The sequence below is a fragment of the Crocodylus porosus genome, unplaced genomic scaffold (assembly GCF_001723895.1).
Source record: "Crocodylus porosus isolate Cpor-Errol unplaced genomic scaffold, CroPor_comp1, whole genome shotgun sequence".
Taxonomy (NCBI): Eukaryota; Metazoa; Chordata; order Crocodylia; family Crocodylidae; genus Crocodylus; species Crocodylus porosus.
The window spans coordinates 241499088-241520427 of record NW_017728886.1 but is presented as its reverse complement, the minus strand read 5'-3'; the positions used below and the strand labels follow the sequence as shown (position 1 = coordinate 241520427).

The 21340-nt window shown below is 43.7% G+C and overlaps 1 protein-coding gene and 1 long non-coding RNA gene across 2 annotated transcripts in view; one reads left to right on the top strand and one right to left on the bottom strand.

Moving 5' to 3' along the window:
• Nucleotides 1–133: 133 nt before the first annotated feature.
• NUDCD1 (NudC domain containing 1) overlaps nt 134–21340 on the top strand; it is a 126731-nt gene continuing 105524 nt past the window's right edge. The window contains exon 1 of the mRNA XM_019551946.1: nt 134–310. Coding sequence (XP_019407491.1) covers nt 193–310 — 118 coding nt within the window. The 5' untranslated portion in view covers nt 134–192. The remainder of the gene's footprint in view (nt 311–21340) is intronic.
• LOC109321371 overlaps nt 3604–21340 on the bottom strand; it is an 18385-nt gene continuing 648 nt past the window's right edge. The window contains exons 2-4 of the long non-coding RNA XR_002104044.1: nt 12101–12106; nt 6895–6900; nt 3604–3615 (exon numbers count right to left, since the gene is read on the bottom strand). This is a non-coding gene — a long non-coding RNA (uncharacterized LOC109321371). The remainder of the gene's footprint in view (nt 3616–6894; nt 6901–12100; nt 12107–21340) is intronic.

Genomic DNA, 21340 nt, shown 5'->3' with positions numbered 1-21340 from the left:
GGGCCCTCCCAGCATGCCCTGCGCCCAGCGGCTACAACTACAACGCCCGGCAACACTTCGGCCGAAAATGGTCTCTCCCAGAATGCCTCGCGCCGAGCCGCGACTTCCGGCTTGTCGTAGCGCTGGCGGCCGTTCCGAACTTGTCCCAGTAGCTGTGTCTGCCGCCGCGGGCGGAGCTGGGCCCGGCCGGGGATGGAGGCAGCGGCGAACTGCTCCCTGCGACCCCAGCGCCTGCTGCTGGACCCCAAGTTCGAGGGCTACAAGTTGTCGCTGGAGCCGCTGCCCTGCTACCAGCTGCGGCTCGACGCGGGTGAGGGCAGAGGGGGCGGGAGGGGGTGGTGAGCACAGGGGCAGCTTCGATGTAGCCCTGCAATGCTGCAGCATTCCCGCACTGGCCTGGCTTCAGCGCCTCTCCCTGTGCTGCTTGTACTGTCCCCACAACCCTCCCCGCTCCCTTCTGCCTCTGCCTTTACCCCTATCTCGCGGCTTCAGGCCAGGTCTGGCCCTCACTTAGCTGGCGGTGGGCATGTGGTGAGGAGTAGAGGTGAGGTGGTAGGGGGACAGCTGGGGGTCAAGGCTGTGGCGGGGGACAGACGCCGTCGGGACTGGCAGTGGCTCTGAGTCAGAGCCAAAGCAGTCCCCTGCCTTCCCCACTTGTACTGGATCCAGGATGAGGGATTTCCCTCCTGTGTTAAAAGGGGGAGGGAGGAGTGTAGCAGGAGAGCTGCCTTTTCTGTCCCTTGGAGGAAGGGAAGTGGAGTGGCAGAGTGGCTGCAACCTACAAGGAGCTCAGCTAAGGGGCTGCGGGGCTGAGCCTGCGGATTGCAGACAGATGAACGCTTGCCAGTTAAACACAGGATGATTGGTGTGGTGGGCCAGTAGAGGGTGCTCCTGCGCTCAGCCACCCATCTCCCTGTGCTAATCAACTACAGTAGTCGCAACTTACACGAATTTGGCTTTACGCACTTAGCTGCTCGAGCTGGCCGCTGGGTACCAGCCAGGAAATGGCGCATAGTGCGGTGCTTCACAGCGCTGCTTGGTATTGTCTGCACGCGCCAGCATGGCAGGGGGTTGGGGAGCTCACGCTCAGCTGGCTGCCTTGCCCGGGCCCGGCGGCAGTGGTTGCTGATTGGCACCAAGCTCAGCGATTTTGGCTATTAGCGATTTCAGCTACACGCGATGACCTGAGAACGTAACCCCCGTGTAAGTTGTGATTGTACTGTACCAAGCTTTGGATGCCTCCCCAGGGGCACCAACTTCTGGGCCAACCTCCTTCCTGGAGTGTCATAGGCCAGCTGGGCACTGTGAGTGTATCAGTTTTATCACAGGCTAACTGGGCTGTTTGATTCAGTTTTGGATTGAGGAGGCAAAGTTGGGAGGGAAGCAAAGGCAAATTTATTGTAGCTTACACGCACACAACAGTTAACAGAAAGATAAATGCAATAAGCAGATAATGCAGTATTAAATAGCTAATAGTAAATAATAATTACAGATAATAACGGACAGATAAATCAGTTCTGTCACAGGTCAACTGGGCACTGCGAGGGTATTGGCCACTGATAGACAGACATGGCTTGGCAACTTATCGATAGTCCCTCAATGCCAGGTGTGCATCAAGTGATTCCAGTGAAATGAGGTGTCCCTGATCAATGCTGTCAGAGGGTTACTGGGGAAGGTCCCTTGATCAGGATCCGATCCTCACTCACTTCGGGGGGATCTGGGGTCTGGGTGTGGTACAGAAAAGACCATTCTGTTCCCTTCTTCCTTCTAGTTATCTGATGCGTGTGCTTTTTATACCTAGTCTTATGTTAATCTGTTGGCCTCAGAGCCACTCACTATGTTGCCGTGTAGGTATTACCCTATGAGATTGAAAGGTGTTAAAAATTATCATAAAAGGTTACTACCCAAACTGGGGTTTATCCAATAAGCAGATTATGATGCAGCACCTTTAGGTTTGAAATTGACGTTGCCCCGCCTATGGCCCAACCCCTTTTAGGTTTCATTTGAATGTTTTCGTGGGATGTGTTTTCCTGGAATGTGCTGGTTGTGCCAGGCAGTTGGATCCAGTTTTTTTTATTGCTAAAGCTGAACCCTGAGCAGAAACCGTTAGGTCAGCTAATCTCACAGCTACAGGTTTGCCTATGGGGCCCAGTCAGTTCCACAAACAGTTAACTTTTATCATTTTGGTTAAACTTATGACAGACGAGTTACATTTGCAGTGTACAAGCTTTATATTAACTAATATTACCTGTTTAGGCAAAATACCAAATGCCTCCAAGAAGCACATATTTATTGCTTATTAATCCCTCTGGTTCTGGCTGTTACACTGGAGCACAGCTGCAAGCCTGGAGTAACTGTTGCCACCACCTGGGGTCTGGTCTTTGTGTGGGCTTTGCCCCCCAGGGTCTTGTAGATCTTGAGGGTGCTTGACCCACTGTGAAATCTTGGAGTCTTTCCTTTAACCCGAAGCACAGAAAATAGCCTCCCTTAGTCAGCCAAGCAAAGAGAGCATGAAGGCGTGCCCAGTCCCCCTCAAGCATGTACCACAAAACTTGCTATAGTCGATAGCTTTATTGAGTACAGAGGCTAGGCATGGGGAGGGGTACAAGTTAGAGAAGTAGCAACAGAATAACTCTGAGCAAACAGACCAAGCCTGATAGCCATTTGATCTACTTCTAGATTACTATAAACTACATTCTATTTAAGTTGCTGGTAATTCACTACTCATGGAGGGGCTGTTTTATACTGCTGTTGTGAACTCATCACTAAGTTCCCACCAGAAGCAGACCCATTGGCTGCTGACTGGTACTTCCCAATGACATCACCTTCCCAGGTGAGAGAACTAGTCACATGACCTGCAGTGGTGGGAACTCTTAAGCAAAGAAAGAGAGCTATGGAATTTACAAGCCTGTTACCAAGGAGACCAGGTGTATCCAACAGCCAGAGTTTGTAACCAGATGGGGAGGGTTTGGGCCGTTGCATTACAGCAGAGACACAGACTGGCGGGTGATTTCTCCACAAGTGGTCCCTGGGCCCTATTAGTAACAAGCCAGGTCAGGTGACTGAAAGAGGGTGGACCAAGCATCATAGTATGGAGGGAAAAACCTCATTGTGGATTTGAGTAAAGATGGTAGATGGTTAGTGCTGTGGTATTAAGAGTCCTGAAACCAGTGGGCTGCTGTCATTTTTAAGGCTTCTACAGGCTATTTCCCTTTCACAGTGTTTGACTTGGCTGAATGGAATAAGTTACAAAGCAGAGGTGGTTGGTCGTGTCAGCTTGAAGTCAGGCAGAAGGCAGCATACAGGGCGCATCAGACCAGCTGGTGCTACAAGGAATTGGGCCTTGTAGGCATCAGCGTATTTAATCAGATGCTTATCTGTAAAATGTCTTATCCGGTTGATAGCTTTACTTATAATGAATGTTAAGTCTGTGCATCTTTCTGTAGCTCAGTATGGAAGAAGAATTGTTTTTTAACGCACAAAATTAGATTAGGTAAACATCCATGTAGTCTTAACTCTTGTTCCCCTTCTTTTTCTTCAAGGATGATAATAGCTAATGAAAAACACTCCTGCATTTATTGCATATGCTGTAGCTGTGTTGTACAGTAAATATTTCTCCCCAAAATCTTGATGGCTTCATTACTGTACCTATTATTTAAATTCAAGCATGTGAAGGAAGATTGGTCCATCCCTCTCAGCATCACTTCCAGCCCAAGCTCCCCTTCCCATCCTATTAAACTGAGACACACAAAGTTGTTCCTCATTTGCTGCTCTCATCTGCAGCATGCATGTATGAAGGGCAACAGCTTGCTGTTCGTAGGATAATAGGGCAGGAAGGTCATCTATTGTAGCCCCATCTCAAGGCAGGATCACCTCCGACTGAACCATCCCAGTCAAGTGTCTGTATAACTTGCTTTTGGAAATTTCCAGGGATGGAGATTCCACAGGTTCTCTAGGTAGCCTGTTCCAGTGCTTGTGCTCTCATAATCAAAAAGTTCTTCCTTGTTTCCAACCTTTGTTTCCCATGCTGCAGCTTGAGACCATGGCTCTTAGTCCTGTATCCTACAGCTGTGATGAACCATCTATCTCCATTCTCTTTAGGTATTTGAAGACTGTTACCAAGCCCAGGTCGGTCTTCTCTATTCCAAATTCAGCTATTCCAAAAGTCTTTCATCCTTTGCTCGTAAGTAGGAACCTACTGAAATTGCAATTGTGTGATTTCCCCGCCCCCCCAGAAATCATGAATTTTGGTGGTATCTGTGATTTTTAGTAGGCTCTCTCAGGGGAAAAAAATAAAATCAAGCTGTAAGAAGACAAAAAGGTGGGAAACCCTGGAGTCCTAAGTGGCTGGGGGGAAGGAGGAAGCAAATCGGAGACTGAGCCTGTGAGGTAGGCTCAGTCCAGGGCCAGTCAGAGAAGTGGGAGTGTTTTGGTGCCAGTTCTTAAAGCACCCACAGGCATGCTGTAGCCTGAGGCGGAGCAGGGATGGTAAGAAATCTTCCAAGAAGGCCAAACACATTTCAGCACTGAGCTGTGTAAAATAGTATCATGCAGGGACCTTGCATGCAGATGGAGACAGACTTTTCTGTACCACCAGCAATGTAACTCTGGATGTGTTGAGGAAAAACCAACATAGATCAACACTCACAGTGTATGGCACATGTGAAGTAGAAGGCTGTTGCAGAAGCTGAAGGTCAGAGCAAGAAATAAGCGATAGAGTCCTCCCTGTTTTAAGGCCATAGAAAGCAGGTTGGCAAGGCGAGAGGTGGTATTTTCCCTTGTGGAGGCTTTCACACTGGTGAACATCCTACTGGAGAAACTTGATCATCCAAAGCTTAAGGACTACCTGAACCAAAATGTGCCAAATGCTAGCAGTTTTCTGTGTCTCAACAAGCTTCACCAAGACTCTCTCTCTGCAGTGATTGCTTCATATGTACAGTCCACAAAGGCTGCCTTGGCAGAGTATGACTCCTCTTCTCTTGTGGCTGAAGCTACCAACCCTCAGGATAACTACGTGCTACACACTTTATTCGTCCTGGGGAGCTGGACAGCACAGAACCTGCCTGTGTTGTTAAATGGAGCTGGTCCACCTTGCATCTGTCTTTGTTTGTTTTCCCTACCATGTTGGAAGCTATCCTGAGAGTAACTGTCTGTTGTGGCGGGTACTTTAACAAGATAGCACTGTCAGACAGGAATACTGATATGTACATGTGCAAGGCTTTCTCTGATGTGCTGTAGGGAATGCTGCCCACAGAACCTGCACGCACAGTTTCCCTGATGGTAAGGTCTGGTACAGAGGGTCTGTTGCCAGTCAGAATAGGGACTCAAATGGCAGTGTGTGCTGCTGCCACTCAAGCCTATGATCACAAGGTGGAATTTGTGGTTTATGGTTTGTTACTGTGCCAAACATATGCAATATTACCAGCACTCTTGAGTGAGGAGCTGGAAATCGCACAGAGCACAAAGTGCATGAGATTTGCAATCTTTTAGGGTAAGATGACATTCAAGATCACTTTGATACCACATGGTTCATGGAGCTCCTAATGCAGGTTGAAGGCTGGCAGGTTGTCATCCACTATGTACACAAGCAAATGGATTTGATAAGCTAGGATGAAGACTGGGCATCGTAAGAACTGTCAAGCTGTTCTTGTGAAAAACAGTGGAGAAAGGACACCTGTTCTAGGCAATAGCTTTGAAGCTGAACCAGTACTACAGGTATGGCCCATCACTCTCATTGCAGTTCAGACAACTGGCTGCCTCCTTTCTTAGTGTTGTTTGCATTTTGGACACCAATGGTGCTTGTTCTGAGTTGTGACTCTCAGCTGCTGAAAGCAATCCTGGGATGGGGGGAAGGGCATGACAACAAATGTGCTGCTTGTGTGAATTTTACCAAAGAGTGCCAGATGCTTGTGCCTGTATTTTACGACTCTGTGACCAGTTTCCGCATCTTCATGCCCTGGCAAGACAGTGCCTCACCATTCCAGTGAACTCAGTAGACACTGAGCATGCTAACTCTGTATGAACAAGTGTTCCCTCACAGAGAGTGTGCAGAACTGCACCTGGATGCACTATGCTCACGTTTAATAGCTAGCATGAAGTGCCTGTCTCAAGGTTAACATTCCATTTCAGTAAACTCTTTTTATATAATGTCCTTTAATAAAGTATATATAGTTGGTGTTAGTTGCAATTCATTTTGTGTACACACCTATATTTTAATAAGATATTTCAGTTTAGAGTTTAATTACTTAGATTGCTTAATAATATGTCAGTTAATGGTTTTGTGGCCTGAATCCCATGGTTAAGCCCACAGAAGCCATTAAGGGAAACACAGTTAAGCAATTTAAGTGGTGGTTTGGGGGCATCTGGTAATCTCCAGCGAGGAGCAGAACTGCTGGATCTCCTCAGCCAGAAGCATGGGATGGGCCCACTGCACTCAGCCTGTGAAAATGGTGGCTGGCCCTGGGATCTGCCTGTGAAATTGGCCAGCCTCTGCCTTGAGTTTGGTAGACTCCTACTCACTAGTTTTATTTTTGTCAGGCTCTTTCAAATCTGTCTACCACTTTCTTGAAGTGGGGGCCCCAAAACTGGACACAGTACTCCAGATGACAAATAGAGTGGAAGAATTGCTTCCCTTTATTTGCAAGTGGAATTGTTTTAATACAGCGTAGTTTCTTATCTGAATAAAGCTGCTCTGAGCCTTTATGGGTAGGAGGGCTTAGGAATCTGAATAATAATAATAATATATACTTGACCTTTTTTGCAGCAAGAGCACACTTTTGACTCATTTAGCTCATGGTCCACTGTGACTCTCAGGTCCTTCTCTGAAGCACTGCAGTGCAGCTAATCATTCCCCATTATGTATTTGTGCTTATTATTATGTTCCAAGTGTAGAACTTTGCACTTGTCCTCACTGAATTTAATCTGATTGACTTCTCACTGTTTCTCCAATTTATCCAGGTAATTGTAGATCCTAGCCTTACCCTTCAGAGTGTCTGCAACTCCACTCAACTTGGTGTCATGTACAGATTTGCTAATCATGGACTCAATCCCATTGTCCAAATTATTAATGAAAATGTTAAGCAATACTGAACCCAGGCCAGAACCCTAGGTTCAACCCTATTTGATGCATTCTCTCAACTAGATAGTTAGCTATTCATAACTACTAATAGAACATGATGATTCAGCCAGTCTTGTATCCACCTTGCAGTACTTCTGTCTCATCCATTCTTGGTGAATTCATGTTGGCTGTTTGTGATCACCTCATACTCCTCCGAGTGCTTCACAATAGATTCATTGGTGGCCTGCCCCACAATCTGTGAAGTCAGATTGCCTGGTCTTTAATTTTCCTGCTCCTTCTCCCTTATCTTGAATGTGGGCACTGAGTAGCAAACTTTTTGCAATATTTAGCCTGAGCAGTTCACTGAATTTGAATTTGACCCCATGTTCCCACCCATGCCCTAGCTCAGGGGCAGGCAGTTATTCTGGGCGGAGGGCTGTTTACTGAGGTTTTTTTAGCAAGCCATTGAGGGATGCATGACAGGCAACTGGGGACAGAGAAATACTTATTTTCTAAATTTTTAGGGGCCCCACGGGCTAGATAGAATGGCTTGGCCGGCTGCATCCGGCCCACAGGCTGCCTTTTGCCCATCTCTGCAGCTGTTTCTCCCGCCTGCCTTCCCCCAACCTTTGTCAAATTTCCCTCTTCTCTGACATCACCATACACAGAAGTAGCATATACTTTAACTTCATATCTCCGTTGTTTTCTGAGACCTTCAGATATGCCTCACACGAGAGGAAGAGGAGGGACTTGTACAGGCTGGAAGGCAGAGACTGCTGTGTTTTGAGCATTACGTTCACATGTTTCCTTGTAGATCTAAATGATTTGATTCAAAAGTGGTATTTCCACATAATGGCAGTAAGTGCTGTGTGTAAGTTGGAATCGGTGTAAATTGGGGTATGATAGGAGGCACATTCTGATTCCTAGGTCCACCCAAATAAAGCTGGTAGAATCTATCAAACTTGGAAAAGCAAGTTCTTTTTGGGGCCCTTTATTTTTAGGATCCATGCCTCAAGTGAACTTCAAATGTGGAACGCCTGTCCTAGACTGTTCCCTTACAAGGTACATCCATCTTCAAGAGTACCTAAGCAAGCACATGGTTTTTAGAGCAATTAACTAAAACTCATCTAGAATTAAAATCCATATAGTTTGTTATAATGCACTCTGTTTATGCAGTAGTGCATAACTCTAGGATAAAATATTAATCATGTTGTCATATATAAGACATCTTATTGATAAGCTTTGTAAACAATAAATAATTGAGTCCATGCTTTGTAGATGTTTCATAAATAGGTTGTCTGAAGACCATAAAGTACTTTATAGATTACAATTTAATATTAAATACAAGGATTTCATATTCAGTCCACATAAGGAGTATATGAGGCATAATACAGATTTAACTAATGGGCTTTGAAATTGAAGTGGATACTGTTTTGAAGTCTGTGTCATGTTTGTTGTTAGATTAAGGCTGCAATTGTGTTGGGTGCTCATATAGAAAGTGCACCTCTGCTGAGAACTAAGAGTGTACATCTTGCACACTTAAAACCCAGATGACTTTTTAGTAGTATTCTCTGTGCAAGTTGAAGAGTGTATTCTCCTTCAGATTGATGTGTTTGGACTGTGGCCAAACAGCATATTAGGAAATGAGACTTCCTGGAATTGCCTAAATCCATAGTGATGTTTGCAGTTTCTAAAATTGTGGTAGTAACAAGCTTGGTATAAAAATGTGGTAATAATAAGCTTGGTAAAAGAACCGTAACATTTTATTATGAAAGCATTCATGTGAAACCTCTTTTTGTTTTGATCAGTGCATATGAATAGGTTTCAGAATGTAACCACTCATCTGATTTGGTTTTCCAAATTTTGTGGCATGAGATGCAAGTGTTATTTGCCAGTTTATTTTATAGGTCAAACCTTGGTGGAACTCACTTAGTAGATTCCATCTCTTCACCAGATGCCTGGGCTCTGATTCATTAATGTTTTTGATGGTTAATGTGCTTTGCTTTTCTGTTGCTAAAACTGCACACACGGTTGGACTTCAGAAAGATGAGCCGGGCATCCTGGGTTTCTACACCTTGAATGGTAACAGGGTAGGGTCAACCTTGTGGCTGAGATTCCTAACAGCCGACATGCTAGGCATGGGGGATGCCTAAACCAGCTACTAGGAAGTATAGAAAAGCCCTTTTCTTCTACTGTCAGGCAAAGTTTATGCAGGTCCCTAAAACTCAGGCTTGTGGATTACTGATAGGCTGCTATTTAGTGGTATAAACCCCTGCATAAGAGTGTATAAATCAGGGGTGGACAATTATTTTGGCTGGAGGGCTGCTTAATTAGTTTTGGTGAGCTGTTGAAGGGCCCTTGGTCTCTGACACTGGAAGACCCTCCCTTTGCCCCCAGAAGTACTTCTTTTGTGAGGGGAGGTTTCCCATCTTGGAACCAGGAAAAATCCAAATAGTATACTAAAAATCAAATGCCCACTATAATTATACTATACAAAAAATATTTTTGTCATAATTTGTGTTTGCGTAGTATATGTAGAGATGATTGCATAACAATTCAAAAATAATGTCTTACTCCTGCATATTGTGTGTGGGAAGGTGTAGTTGGGGGTGTGCATGGTGGGGTGTTGTAGCTGTGGCGGGGCATAGGGTATGCTGGGGGATGTATATGTGGTGGCAGAGTGTGGGTGTGTGGGGTTTGTGAGGTGCAAGGGAGGCTAGGGTGTGAGGACCCTCCCCCCCCCCCCCCCCTCCTTTCACAGCCCTTCCCCGCCAGCCTCTTGCATGGCACGCAGCCCCTGCTGCCAGTGGCAGGAGCAGGTGCTTGAGGTGGTCCTGCCCCACACGGGTGCTGCTCCTGCCAGTAGTACGCATGGTGGCAAGGAGCACAACCAGACCAGCCTGCTACTATCATGTGGGGCTGTGTAGCACACATGCCAGTCCTGGCACTCGCATGCCACCAGGGGAAGCCCCATGCGAGGGAGCTGACTGCCTTCCCTACTCCCTTCCATGCACATCCCAGGACTCTGCCGGAAGTGGAGGGGGACCTTGCCCCCTGCTTCCCAGTAGAATCCTGGGACCTGCATGGCAGGGAGTGGGGCAGGCAGCTAGCTGGCTTTATTGCGTGGGGCTTTCCTTAATCGTGTGTGAGTGCCAGGAGCTGCATGTGTGCCGTGGGGAACCCTGTGCAATAGAGGTGGGTTGGCCTGACTGCACTCCTTGCCACCACGTGCAGTGCTGGGTGGAGCCATGCACTGCTGGGTGGCAGCACCTGCACAGGCCACAATCAACAACCAATTAATGCAATCAATTTTCTTTATCTTTGCCAATCTGATATTGGACCGATGTATTGGTGCACCTCTACTAAAAAGATATTGCATCTACCCAAAGAACCTTGCCTGCCTGTGTCCTTAGACCAACATGGCTACAACCAAAAACCCTACATATCCAGTTTACAAATTGAGCTCACTGATATTTTTTCTTGTAAATAATTTACTAACTTATTTTCTTGCTTAGTCTATTCTCTTCAATTCAGCATGCAATCAGTCTTGCATTTAACATCTGGTTTAGTAATTTAATTCAATAAAATACTTCTCTTTTCTATATGTATTTGTCTGGTGACATTTGTTTCTAGTTAACTGTTGTTTATGCTAAATGCAACTGATTCCTTTATTGGCATATTTACTGCAATAGCTTAATTAATTTTTGCTTTCGTTTCTCACTATTACAATCAGGCAGTAGTTCAGTTAATTTGAAATCCAATAAAGTTGTTTTGTACAGGAAAATACATTGCATCAGATCAATGCAGATTGACTTCAGCAGACCATGATGTGATATCTTCTGGTAGTTTGTGATGCAAATGTAAGAAATGCTAGGTTTCATCCACAGGGTGGCATTGGAAAACTAAGAATAACTTTGTATGGGAGTATAATCTTTGATGTCCAAACTAAAGGCAAATTAATAAATTAGCAGGAGGCAGGGGATTGGGGAAGGGTGTGGGGTTGTTTTGTATTTGTTTGGTGTAAATTGCCCCAGTGATTAGTCAGGTAGTTACAGGGTTGGAAGGAAGAGGTTCTTTTTAGGCCTTTCTTAACAAAAAATTTTCCACTACTTGCAAAATTTGAAGTACTAGGCTAATGAAGAAAAAACAATTTGGCTACTATCTAATTGTTTACAGCTTGTCCTATGCTTTAGGTGTATTCACACTACTTACACAAGGAATAAAGGCAAAAATCCAAGATAATTCCCTGGTTCTAATTTTTCATTCTACTATTTATTGTTTCATTTGACTTATTTTTATGTATTATCCATATAATATGTTTGACTTTTGCTTTTGTTTAAATTAGTAGAATGTGTAATTTTTATTGTATGCTCTTACTGATAATTACAAATCATGTAATTTTGTGTAATATACAATTTTATTGGTTAATCCTACTGTGTGGTTTTTTTTTGTTTTTTTTTTTTTTAACAAAAGCTGTAAAAAGGAGCTGCTATTAATAATTAATTTTCTATATATTTAAATTAAGAAACAGCTAAGTTGGTACATTTTGGAAAATTTTGCATGACAACTTTTTTTCTTCTGCTAGTTCATTTTGTGATATATTAAGGTTTCTCATCTGTTACTTTCTGTTTTCACTTCAGGAATTTGCTTGCAAACTTACTTTTATCTGCATTAGCTGTGCATTTATTTGCCATACCTAGAATTAAAAAAAAGATTCAAATCGGGCTAAGGAGACTTCCCATCAACTTTGATTCTGAATCACTCTTTTGTTTGTTTAAAGTAGTTATAGTCAAGAGATTTGTTTGATTGTCCTAGTAACTTGTTGCTTTTTCTTGTACGTGGGTACAAGGGACAGCTGCAGTTTTAGGAATCAAGGCGCATAAGCTTCCCCGCAGTATTCTGTGCTATAGCTCACCAAGAATAACAGGTCTGAATTTGAGTTCATTTTGATTATATTGGCTACTCAATCCTCTTCCTCTTGTGTTAACAATAGGGATCCAGCTTACCAGTCATCAGACTTTTCCAGTGTGAATTCTTGTCCACTGAAAACTAGAGTGAGACACCCTAGACAACACCATTGTGTTGAGCAGCTTGCTGATGGTAATGACTTGGGTTAGTACTTGAGGTGCGTCTCAGCTGCCCTGTGGAGGGTTCGGGATTGAGAGCATGGTCGGGGTAGAAAGGAAAGAAAGGTTTATTGACTTAACAAAACACAACTACATGTAGTCACAAGACAGACGAGAACAATTCACGTCCACAACTTATCATCAGTCCCCTCTGATGCCTGATGTACAACAAGTTTCTCTTTCCACTAAGTTCAGCGAAGTCAGGCGACCCCGATCAGGACTGTCCAAGAGGTACTGGGAAGGACCCTGCAATTCAGTCCTTGGGGTCCTTGAGATCTACAGGCCCACTGATCCAAGCCAACAGCTAACTAATCCTTTTTACAGAGCTGTATCTTCCTTCAGAATGATTTCCGGATATTCCAGCCAATTTATAACTTCTGAATGGTACTGATAACATACAGCCGCTCAGATGCTTTTTACTTCAACTGTCCTTAGACTGACCAATAGCAGTACAAGCCTTGCATTCCTTTGATAAGTTTAACTATGCCACAGGGCCTTACTACTTCAGGGCTTTGCTAAATTTACTAGGCTGTACTTTATACAAGGCCTGACTACATCTTTAAACTTTAATTAGGCTCTTGGCAACAACATATAGCTTAATATCTAAACAAATAACAGAAAAAACACTTGGTCTAATCTTCACAGAGCCTTCAGCAAGCACCTTTATCACACAGACATAATTTCAGCTGTCACAGAGGTGCACTGATACATTGGTCCAATATCAGATCGGCACAGATATAAAGAAAATTAACTGTACTGGAAATCAGCTGATTTTTGCCTGATGTGGTCAATTAATGTATCTGATTAAATGCCCCATGCACGCATACAGCTGCAGCGCAGCATGTAGGCAGTGAGGAGCCACGGCCTGGAAGCTTGGAGAGTTGTATCCAGCTGGTAAGTCTGTGGTGGAAAGTGCATGGTGGGGGGGCAGATTGAGGACCCTGCAGCGAGGGAGGAAGTGGGGCTGGGGGAGGGGCTGAGGTAGGCACTGCCCAGGCGGGGCATGGGACGGAGCTGTGAGCTCCTGGGGCGGTGGGGGTTGGGGTGGCTCCTGCCACTGAGCACCCTGGGAGGGCATGGGGACATGTGCCCCCCAGATCTGCACTGGGTCAGGTGGGCTGCCACTACTGGCTGGGGCGAGGGCTGTGCCAGGCTCTTCCCAGTGCGGGCTGGACCAGGCTGCGCTTGGGGCGGGCAGGCAGCAGTGCTGGGAGGGAGGGTTGCGGGGGGGGCTATGGCGAATTTTGGAGTGGTTGCAGTCTGCCACTGCGTGCCCTAAATGCACCCCCACCCAACTCCCACCAGGAAGAGTCTGACACAGGCGCAGCCCCAGCCCCAACCTGCAGTGGCAGCCCGTCCTTTCCCTGCGCAGTTCCAGGAGCATACCCTCCAGGGGTGCACCCATTGCTGGTAATCAGCCCTCACCCCCTGTGCACCCTCTAGCCAAGCCACAGCTTCTGCCCCACCCTGGCTGGGGAGTGCCCGCCACAGCCCTAGCCCCAGCCCCACTGCCTCCCTCACGGCAGGGGCCTCTATCTGCCCCCACTCATGCTCTTTCCCTTCCCCCTCCCCTTCCACCCCAACAGACTTACCAGCTGGACACTGCTCTTCAAGCTGCCAGGCTGCGTATCAGAAATTGGCTATTGGTCTCGGCCCCACAAATCTCTAGCACTGCAGCCCTAGTTAGTACTAATCTTGATAGAGTGGAACTAGTTCAAGTCAAGCACTTCCTGAAACCCTTCAGTCTTAAAGAAATGGTTCTTGTAGAAAAGTGTTGCTTGTGTGACTGGATAAGACTACCCTTTTCTTAGCTTACTTCACTTGATTTATTTGTTTTTGTTTTTATCATTTTCTTCACTTTTTTTCTCCTATTTTTTCCTGTTTTTTTTTTTTTCCCCCTCAATTCTTCTAGTACCATCAAAACACTTGAGCTTTTGAGAACTGTAAATGAAACTTGGTTCTTTCCTAGTTATAGAAAATTCTCCCTTAAAATACCTGACTACATGGTATTTGACAGCAGATGGCCCTTGTGCATGCACTTTTCTTTCTCCCCAGAATCTGCTTAGTTTAGTTTTAGAGACGAATTGGATAAAAAAAAACATGTAAGATTGACAATGCCATTTGTTTCAATGAAACCATGATCATAACTGCAATAAAGTCATGTTGGGAAGATTCTGTGGAGTGCTCTTACTACTGAGACACCAAGTCCTTACATTTAATTCTCCACTCTTCTGAGAGCTAGTGCAGAAAAAAGGGCATTCTTGGTGAAGTATGTTTGATGAACAAACAATTACTAAGTATTGGGCCTTTATCAGAAATGGCAACTTGATTATGGAGTTCAATGGACTGCGGTAATCCAATTATAAGCATGAACTTCTGTGATCATGTGCTTCATGTTACAACATTCTGATTTGAACTTTTTGCTGGCTTTGAAAATCATTTTGAGCAGTTATAACTATTTTTTTTGACTCTTCATATCTAGATTCAAGAATCCCAAAGAGATTTGGTTACTGCATGGCTTATTGCATTATTGGGTGGTGACATAGGGGAGCTATTCACACTTTTTCTCTTTTCCTCAATTCATTTCCATCTTGTGCTGGTTTAGTTTGTTACCTGTTTATTCATTTGATAGTAGCAAAATACAAAGCTGTGTGGGTCACATGCAACTATTATGTTGACTGATGATGGTTCACATTTCCTTTTATGCAGTAACCCAGTAGATGGGATTCTCTTCTAGGGTATAGGAGATCAACATTCAGTTTCTTCCTCCGAGGAAATTTGAATTGGCACATTCTGCTTCCCAGGAGAGTGCCTTATGCTGGGTTATCAGATGATCTGTGATGGGATGCTCTCTCTGTCTTGTGTTGATGCAGGATGTTTACTGAGGTAGACAGTATGTATGAGAGTGATGCTCTAGTCTGGTGAATCTCCCAAGGCTCTTAAAGTCAGACTTGTGTTCTAGTCCCAGCTTTATAGCATGGATATGCAAAATGGAATAAGAACACTCTACACACACGGACTTGATATCCCATTGGGAAGAGTATTCCTTTAGGAGGTAGATGTGGGTTCAAAATATTTCAGGAAATAAACCTGGGTCTTCCATATTCAGGGAGATGACTTAACCATTGGCAGCTCCCTAAATATGGAACCGGGTGTAGTCCCCCAGCATCTAGATACCTTATTCAAATTTGAATCGCATTTTAACTAGTTTTGGAATGAGCAAAAGCATATTTTTTTCAGTAGATATGTTATCCGGTTCACCCAGGTCCTTCTGCACTGACCCAGGTCCACAGACTTGATCCTTTTTGTATTCTGTAGACCTTGGCAAGACTAAGCAAATAAAGTAGTGGGCCTCTGGAGCTAATTAGCATGGATGATTCTTCCCCTTTGTGAAACTGTTGTAAAACCAATTGCCCCATAACTAACCAGTCAAGCTGTGCATTGGCACCAGGATATTTCTCAAGGAAAATGTGTTTTGTGAGTGTTCTGTTCTGAATATTATACATAATTTACCTAAATTTTGACTAGGAGTAGCACAGCTGTGCTTATGTTTTTAAAGAGCCTCTAGAAAATGATAGTTTCAGTCTCTTTCTACAGTGCAAATGCCTTAAATGCTTCAGCATGTGAATCCTCAACTACAAAGCTTATAGTTTTGTTACCATCTGCTTTGCATGCCAGCATGTTATCTATTTTGTTCCACTCAGAACAATTAACTGGAATTATCTTTACTAGTGTCTTCAATTATATGTGATATATTCACTTTCTTCTCATTTTGTGGATATTATCTCAATGTTTCCTCTAGACAATTCTAGAGGACTATTGGCAACAGCTGTTTTTAATATCTTTTATAGTACTATCCATTGTAAAATATTCAGTTACATTAAACTAAGAATGGGAAAGATTTTAAGAACCCAGTTGTGAATGGTGGATTTTTTTCCTCCTCTTCATTTTTTGGTGGTACAAGAGAATTCTCTGGAAGTCTTGTGACATGGGGACACTGGGCACTTGTTACTGAAATTTGAAATCCTCTTTGTACTTCTGTACACATGCATGATGTTTTGATCTGCCCTCTGGTTGTTGCTGTGTGGTTGCAAATATCAACCACTTTGAGAGAACCAGATGCTTACACCATTATCTTGTGAAGGTGTCCATCCCCTCCCTTGGCCCAAGCTAGCTTTGAGTATTATCTGGCTTAGTGTTCTTAAGGGCCTACCTTATTAATGACAGATACAATCTCTAACTTAAATGGGTTCGGTTTGAACCTGCTACTCCTCATTAAACCGTTAATGACAGCATTGCAAGCTGCTTGTATTAGTATTGGCTACCTCTGGACAATGATGTTCAGGTACACACACTCTTATAGCTTTTATGGCTAGAGACAGACATTACACAAACAATTTCAATGATCAGAAACTGGTTTAAACCTGTAACAGAACAGAAATTCAGTGTACATAAACCAGTTTCAAAATGGCCAAAACTGGTTTGAGGAAAAATCTGGTTGAATGTAGTATCAGACTTTATTGATTTGGATCAAACCAGTTTATGCACTGTCTGTCTCAGACCCCTTGCTGGTTTTGAATGCCACAGACTCCCCAAGCATCCCTGCATGCTCTCTGGGCTGGGCAGAGCGCTCTGCTTCAGCCTCAGGGTTGACCCCACCCCTCTGCGGGGAACAGGGGAAGCAGCAGGTTAGATGTTTATACAAAATAACAAAAAGTGACTTACCTGAGATGTTCTTAATTCAGGGAAAAGTGAAACAAATGAATTCTATAAAAAGAATAATTGCTATATTATTCAGCAATGTTAGGTTCACAATTAAATTTGAATATTGTTAAAGACTGAACATTTTTTTTAATTATTTTTTTACAAAAGGAAAAAATACAGCAACTATAAGATTTTTTTTTTTTTTTTTTTTTAATGATTTCTTCCTTAAAAGTGACTTCCCTTTTCAAATTGCTTTGAGATTTCCATTTTTTTTTTTTTTTTTATGTCTCCCTCTTCTCTCCCTCCTCCCCCCACTTGTCTTTATGGTCAACTTTCATATGCAGATTTTGTAGTATGCTCAAAAATAAAACTCTTATTTTTCAGGAATTTCTTGGCATCAGGCAGCATAGAACTATAACTTTCAATATTCTGAATGAACTGAGCTATGGATTCAAGTAGTGAAATGAATATTAAATGTGGCATTCAAAAGACTACATAATCAAAAACATCACTTTCAAATTATTTGGCAACACAAAACCACCCCTTCTTCAATGTCAGCTGATTGAAATGCCTTTTTTAATATTTGAAGTTCTTTGAGAGATTTGATGATCATTTAAGTGTATAACAAGGCTTAATCAAGTGTGGATGCTATTGAAGACTACTAAATGTTCCTGAAGTAAGGGGGCTGGTGCTCTTATTTTTGAAAAACATGATTCAGCTTTTCATTTTTGATACTTGACAAGAGTTTTGGAATTTTTGACGCTACCACGAAAGAACTGCATCTTGTGCATTGCCCATAGCATAGAAGATGTGGATGCTTATCAACAAAGCCCCAAATTTCTGTTTGCTATGGTAATGATCACTACTGAATTAACATTCTGTAAACCTAATTCATTCATTACTGCTGATCAGTTTCTAAAATTATGTTGGGTTGTATGATGATGCTCAATTGTGCAATGGAATATGTACATCACTTTTTTTTAATGTTACTATGATTCTGATGGCATCCTCATTAAGATTCTTCCACCCATTAGATATTGAATACATTAAGGACTTTTTGTAATAAGAACACCAATTCTTTTTCACATAATGTTTTTTTCTGCTTTTAAACTTGCTGTAAACCATTGGTGCTCAACCTTTTGATCCTGTGGGCCAGATGAGTGGTATGGGGCTTGTCAGGGGATCTGACCCTGAGGCCCTGCAGACTGGGATTAGCCACAGCTTGTGGGCCTCCCCAGGGACCAAATGACATAGTGCTGGGGTCTGGAGCTGGCTCTCGGGTCCAAGGTTGAGCACCCGTGCTGTAAGCTGAGAATTTTGGAAAGTGAATATAATTTTACAAAAAAATGCACAAGTATTCTCGGCTAAATAAAGTGGTGTATTGGTGGCACAAATACTTTTAGCAAACATGGCTAGGATCATTTCCTGACCATGAGACACTTGATCCAAAAATAACTTAATGCCAGCCTGACGAACAGATTTTCCAGCGTTTGGATTGGCAAAGTTCTTAGAAGATGAAAAAATGAAATTACTTTCACTTTTGATGTCCTTCACGTCTTCATCAAAAGACTGCTTTGTGATGCTGCTACTAAAGATTAGATAAAAGGAAAGAAGGTAACAAATGCTCATGCATGCTGGCTTTCCTTTTCTGGTATGACTGCATCTGGACAAGTGTTTTGCCATTCTGTCAATCTGTCATATACATGTCAGCTACACAGAATTTGCATAGAACTTTAATTTTTTTTCAATCATCATTTCAAGTAGAATATTTCCCTACATCTTTTTTTTACATTTTGCTTTGTCCACACAATTACTACCATCTCACCTGTGGAACACAAGTCTTTTAGATTTAATAGTATTTCTTGTACTATACTAGTACCAGTAGCTATACTGATTGTTTTGTCTGGAATCATGTAGCCAATGATGAAACATTTATTCAAGAAAATCCCTAATGACCCCCAAGTACTATCACCGTTTAGCATATTCATTGATAGATTTGTTTACCACTACAAATGCAATAACCTCGTGGGGGCAGTTGTGGACCTATGACTTCTGCTGCTATAGGACTCCCCCTGCTTTCTGCTACTATTTACAGTTGCAGCAGGTGGCCTCCAAGGTCCTCAAATTGCAGGAGCTCAAAAAGCAAGAAGGAGATTGTCCTTCCTCTAAATGTAGAGATGAGGCTGCTCTGGGTCCTGGTGGCTGGGGGGTGGTCTAAGGTTGCAGACACCAAGCACTGCTGCCTTTTTGAAGAAATAGAGCCAACGTATCAACAGCAAGGTTGCTGCCCACATCAGGACATGCTTGGCTCATTGAAATATTTGAAGATACTTGATTTGTGGTCAGTTAGTTAAATAATATCAATTAACTAGTTAAGTGATCGTCTTGCCAGCCTTGGTGTCCTTTGTCCATTTTCATGAAGTCATGTTTTAGTGCTAGGAAGGCTTTCTCCATGTTGTGCTTTGGTTTGAAATGTAGACATCATATAATGGAGTAGCTTGCCTGTTGCTGCTTTCTCAGTGATTTTCATAGGAAAGCAAGGCTGGAAGGGACCTCAGTGAGGCTTTCTGGTCCAGTCCCCTGCTCAAGGCAGAATTATTCCTAACTAAATTGTGTCAGCCAAGTGCCGGTCTGAATTGATCTTGAAAACTTCCAAGGATTGAGATTCCACAGGGTTTTTTTAGGTAGCCTGTTCTAGTGCTTGATCCTTGTCATAGTTAAAAAGTTGCTTCTAGTCTCCAACCTAAACTTCCTTCGCTGCACTTGAGGCCATTGCTCCTAATCCTGTCCACTACAGTTATAGAGAAAAAAGCCCATCTCAGCTTTTGCCTTGCAGGCTCCTAATAACTTTGTTGTTGTTGTTATTCTGTGTTGAACTCTTTCCAAACTGTCCACTTCCTTCTTAAAGTATGGGGCCTAAAACTGGTTGCAGTACCCCAGTTGAGGCCTTACCAGTACTGAATTGAATGGAAGAATTTCTTCCCTTGATTTGTGATTTGCAAGTGACAGTCCCCATTAATATAAGCCAGTATATTGACTTTTTTTGCAATAGGAGTATACATTTGTACTCTTATATGCAGTTTATGGTCTCTAATCCCTCACTGCAGTTTAGTCAAGCATTTCCTGGTCTGTATTTGTGCATGCGGTGATTCCGTTCCAAGTGCAGGTCTTGTACTTCAGTGCACTGAAGAAGTTGCCAAGGCAGCTGCTTTCCTGCACCAGCTGCGCTCTGCCCTGCAGCGCCAGGTTCCACCTGCCGGGCTGTGAAGGCTGTGGGGGAGGGCCACAAGACGGGAGCCTGAGCCCCTGGTGCACACCCTGCCTGCCCTGCATACAGATTTGGGGGGCATGGGTTCCCCTTGGCTCCTGGGAATGCACGCAGTGATGGGGAGCCGGCCTCATCCCCAGACAAGCTGCCTGTGGCCCCATTCCGCTCCTTCCCAGGGTCCTGCAGCCGTACGGTGCAGCCCCGGGCCCCAAGCTTGACTGTGCCTGGCAGGGCACCAGCCCCAGCCCTGCCCAACTCCCTCCTTCTCTATGGGGGCCTGAATTCCACTCTCCATTCCCCACACAACTCAAGGAGCTGCATCAGGCTGCCGGGCCATGTGCATGTATGCCCTCCTTCTGCTCCCTCCCAGCCCCTTGCAGGCTTGTACTCTGCCAGCCAGCCTGCGGGAAGCTTGTTGCAAAACTGCAAAATCCATGGGTTTCTCTGCTAAAATGAGAAATCTTGAAATTTTATTCCAGTAAGGGAGAAAATCCATGTTTTACTCTGTTTCCCTAGGAAATAGGAAATCCAGATCCCTGGTTATCATAAAGCACTGAAGGAATTTGCTGGTCTGCTTGTGCTTTGCTGTGTTTCTCTCCCAGCAGAGAACTTGATAATTAATGTTCTTCATGAGAGCCAAGTCCTGCAATTTGGAAGCTCCCATCATTTATTTAAAGCAGACCATGTCCATTTCCTCTTTCAGCTGTGAAAGTCTGTAGCAGACACCCACCATGACATTCTCCCCCCCCACCCCTGCCCTGCTGCTCTCCAGGGTTTTCAACAGGCTTACCTTCCACTTTATATTTACCTCCGAACATATACATCCCCTATATAAAAAGTATGACAACACCACCTCCTTTTTTTTCTCTGCCTGTCCTTCCTGACCATCTATAACTGTACTCCAGTCATGTGAACTATCCCATCACATCTCCATAAACCCAACTGCGTCATAATTCTGTGCTTGTACTAGGACCTTCTAATTTTCCAGTTTGTTCTTCTTATTTCTTGTATTAGTATATAAACATTTAGAGAAGTATCAGGAACAAAAAGGAAGAATTTTGATTCAAAGTAGGAAGGCTGAAGCATTTCTTTCAGAGGTATAAACCTGTCAAGCCATCTTAGAAGCAGTGACTTTGTGTCTTCAAAAACCTAATTATGTCCTGATGGCCTCTACTTGGGGGTGGG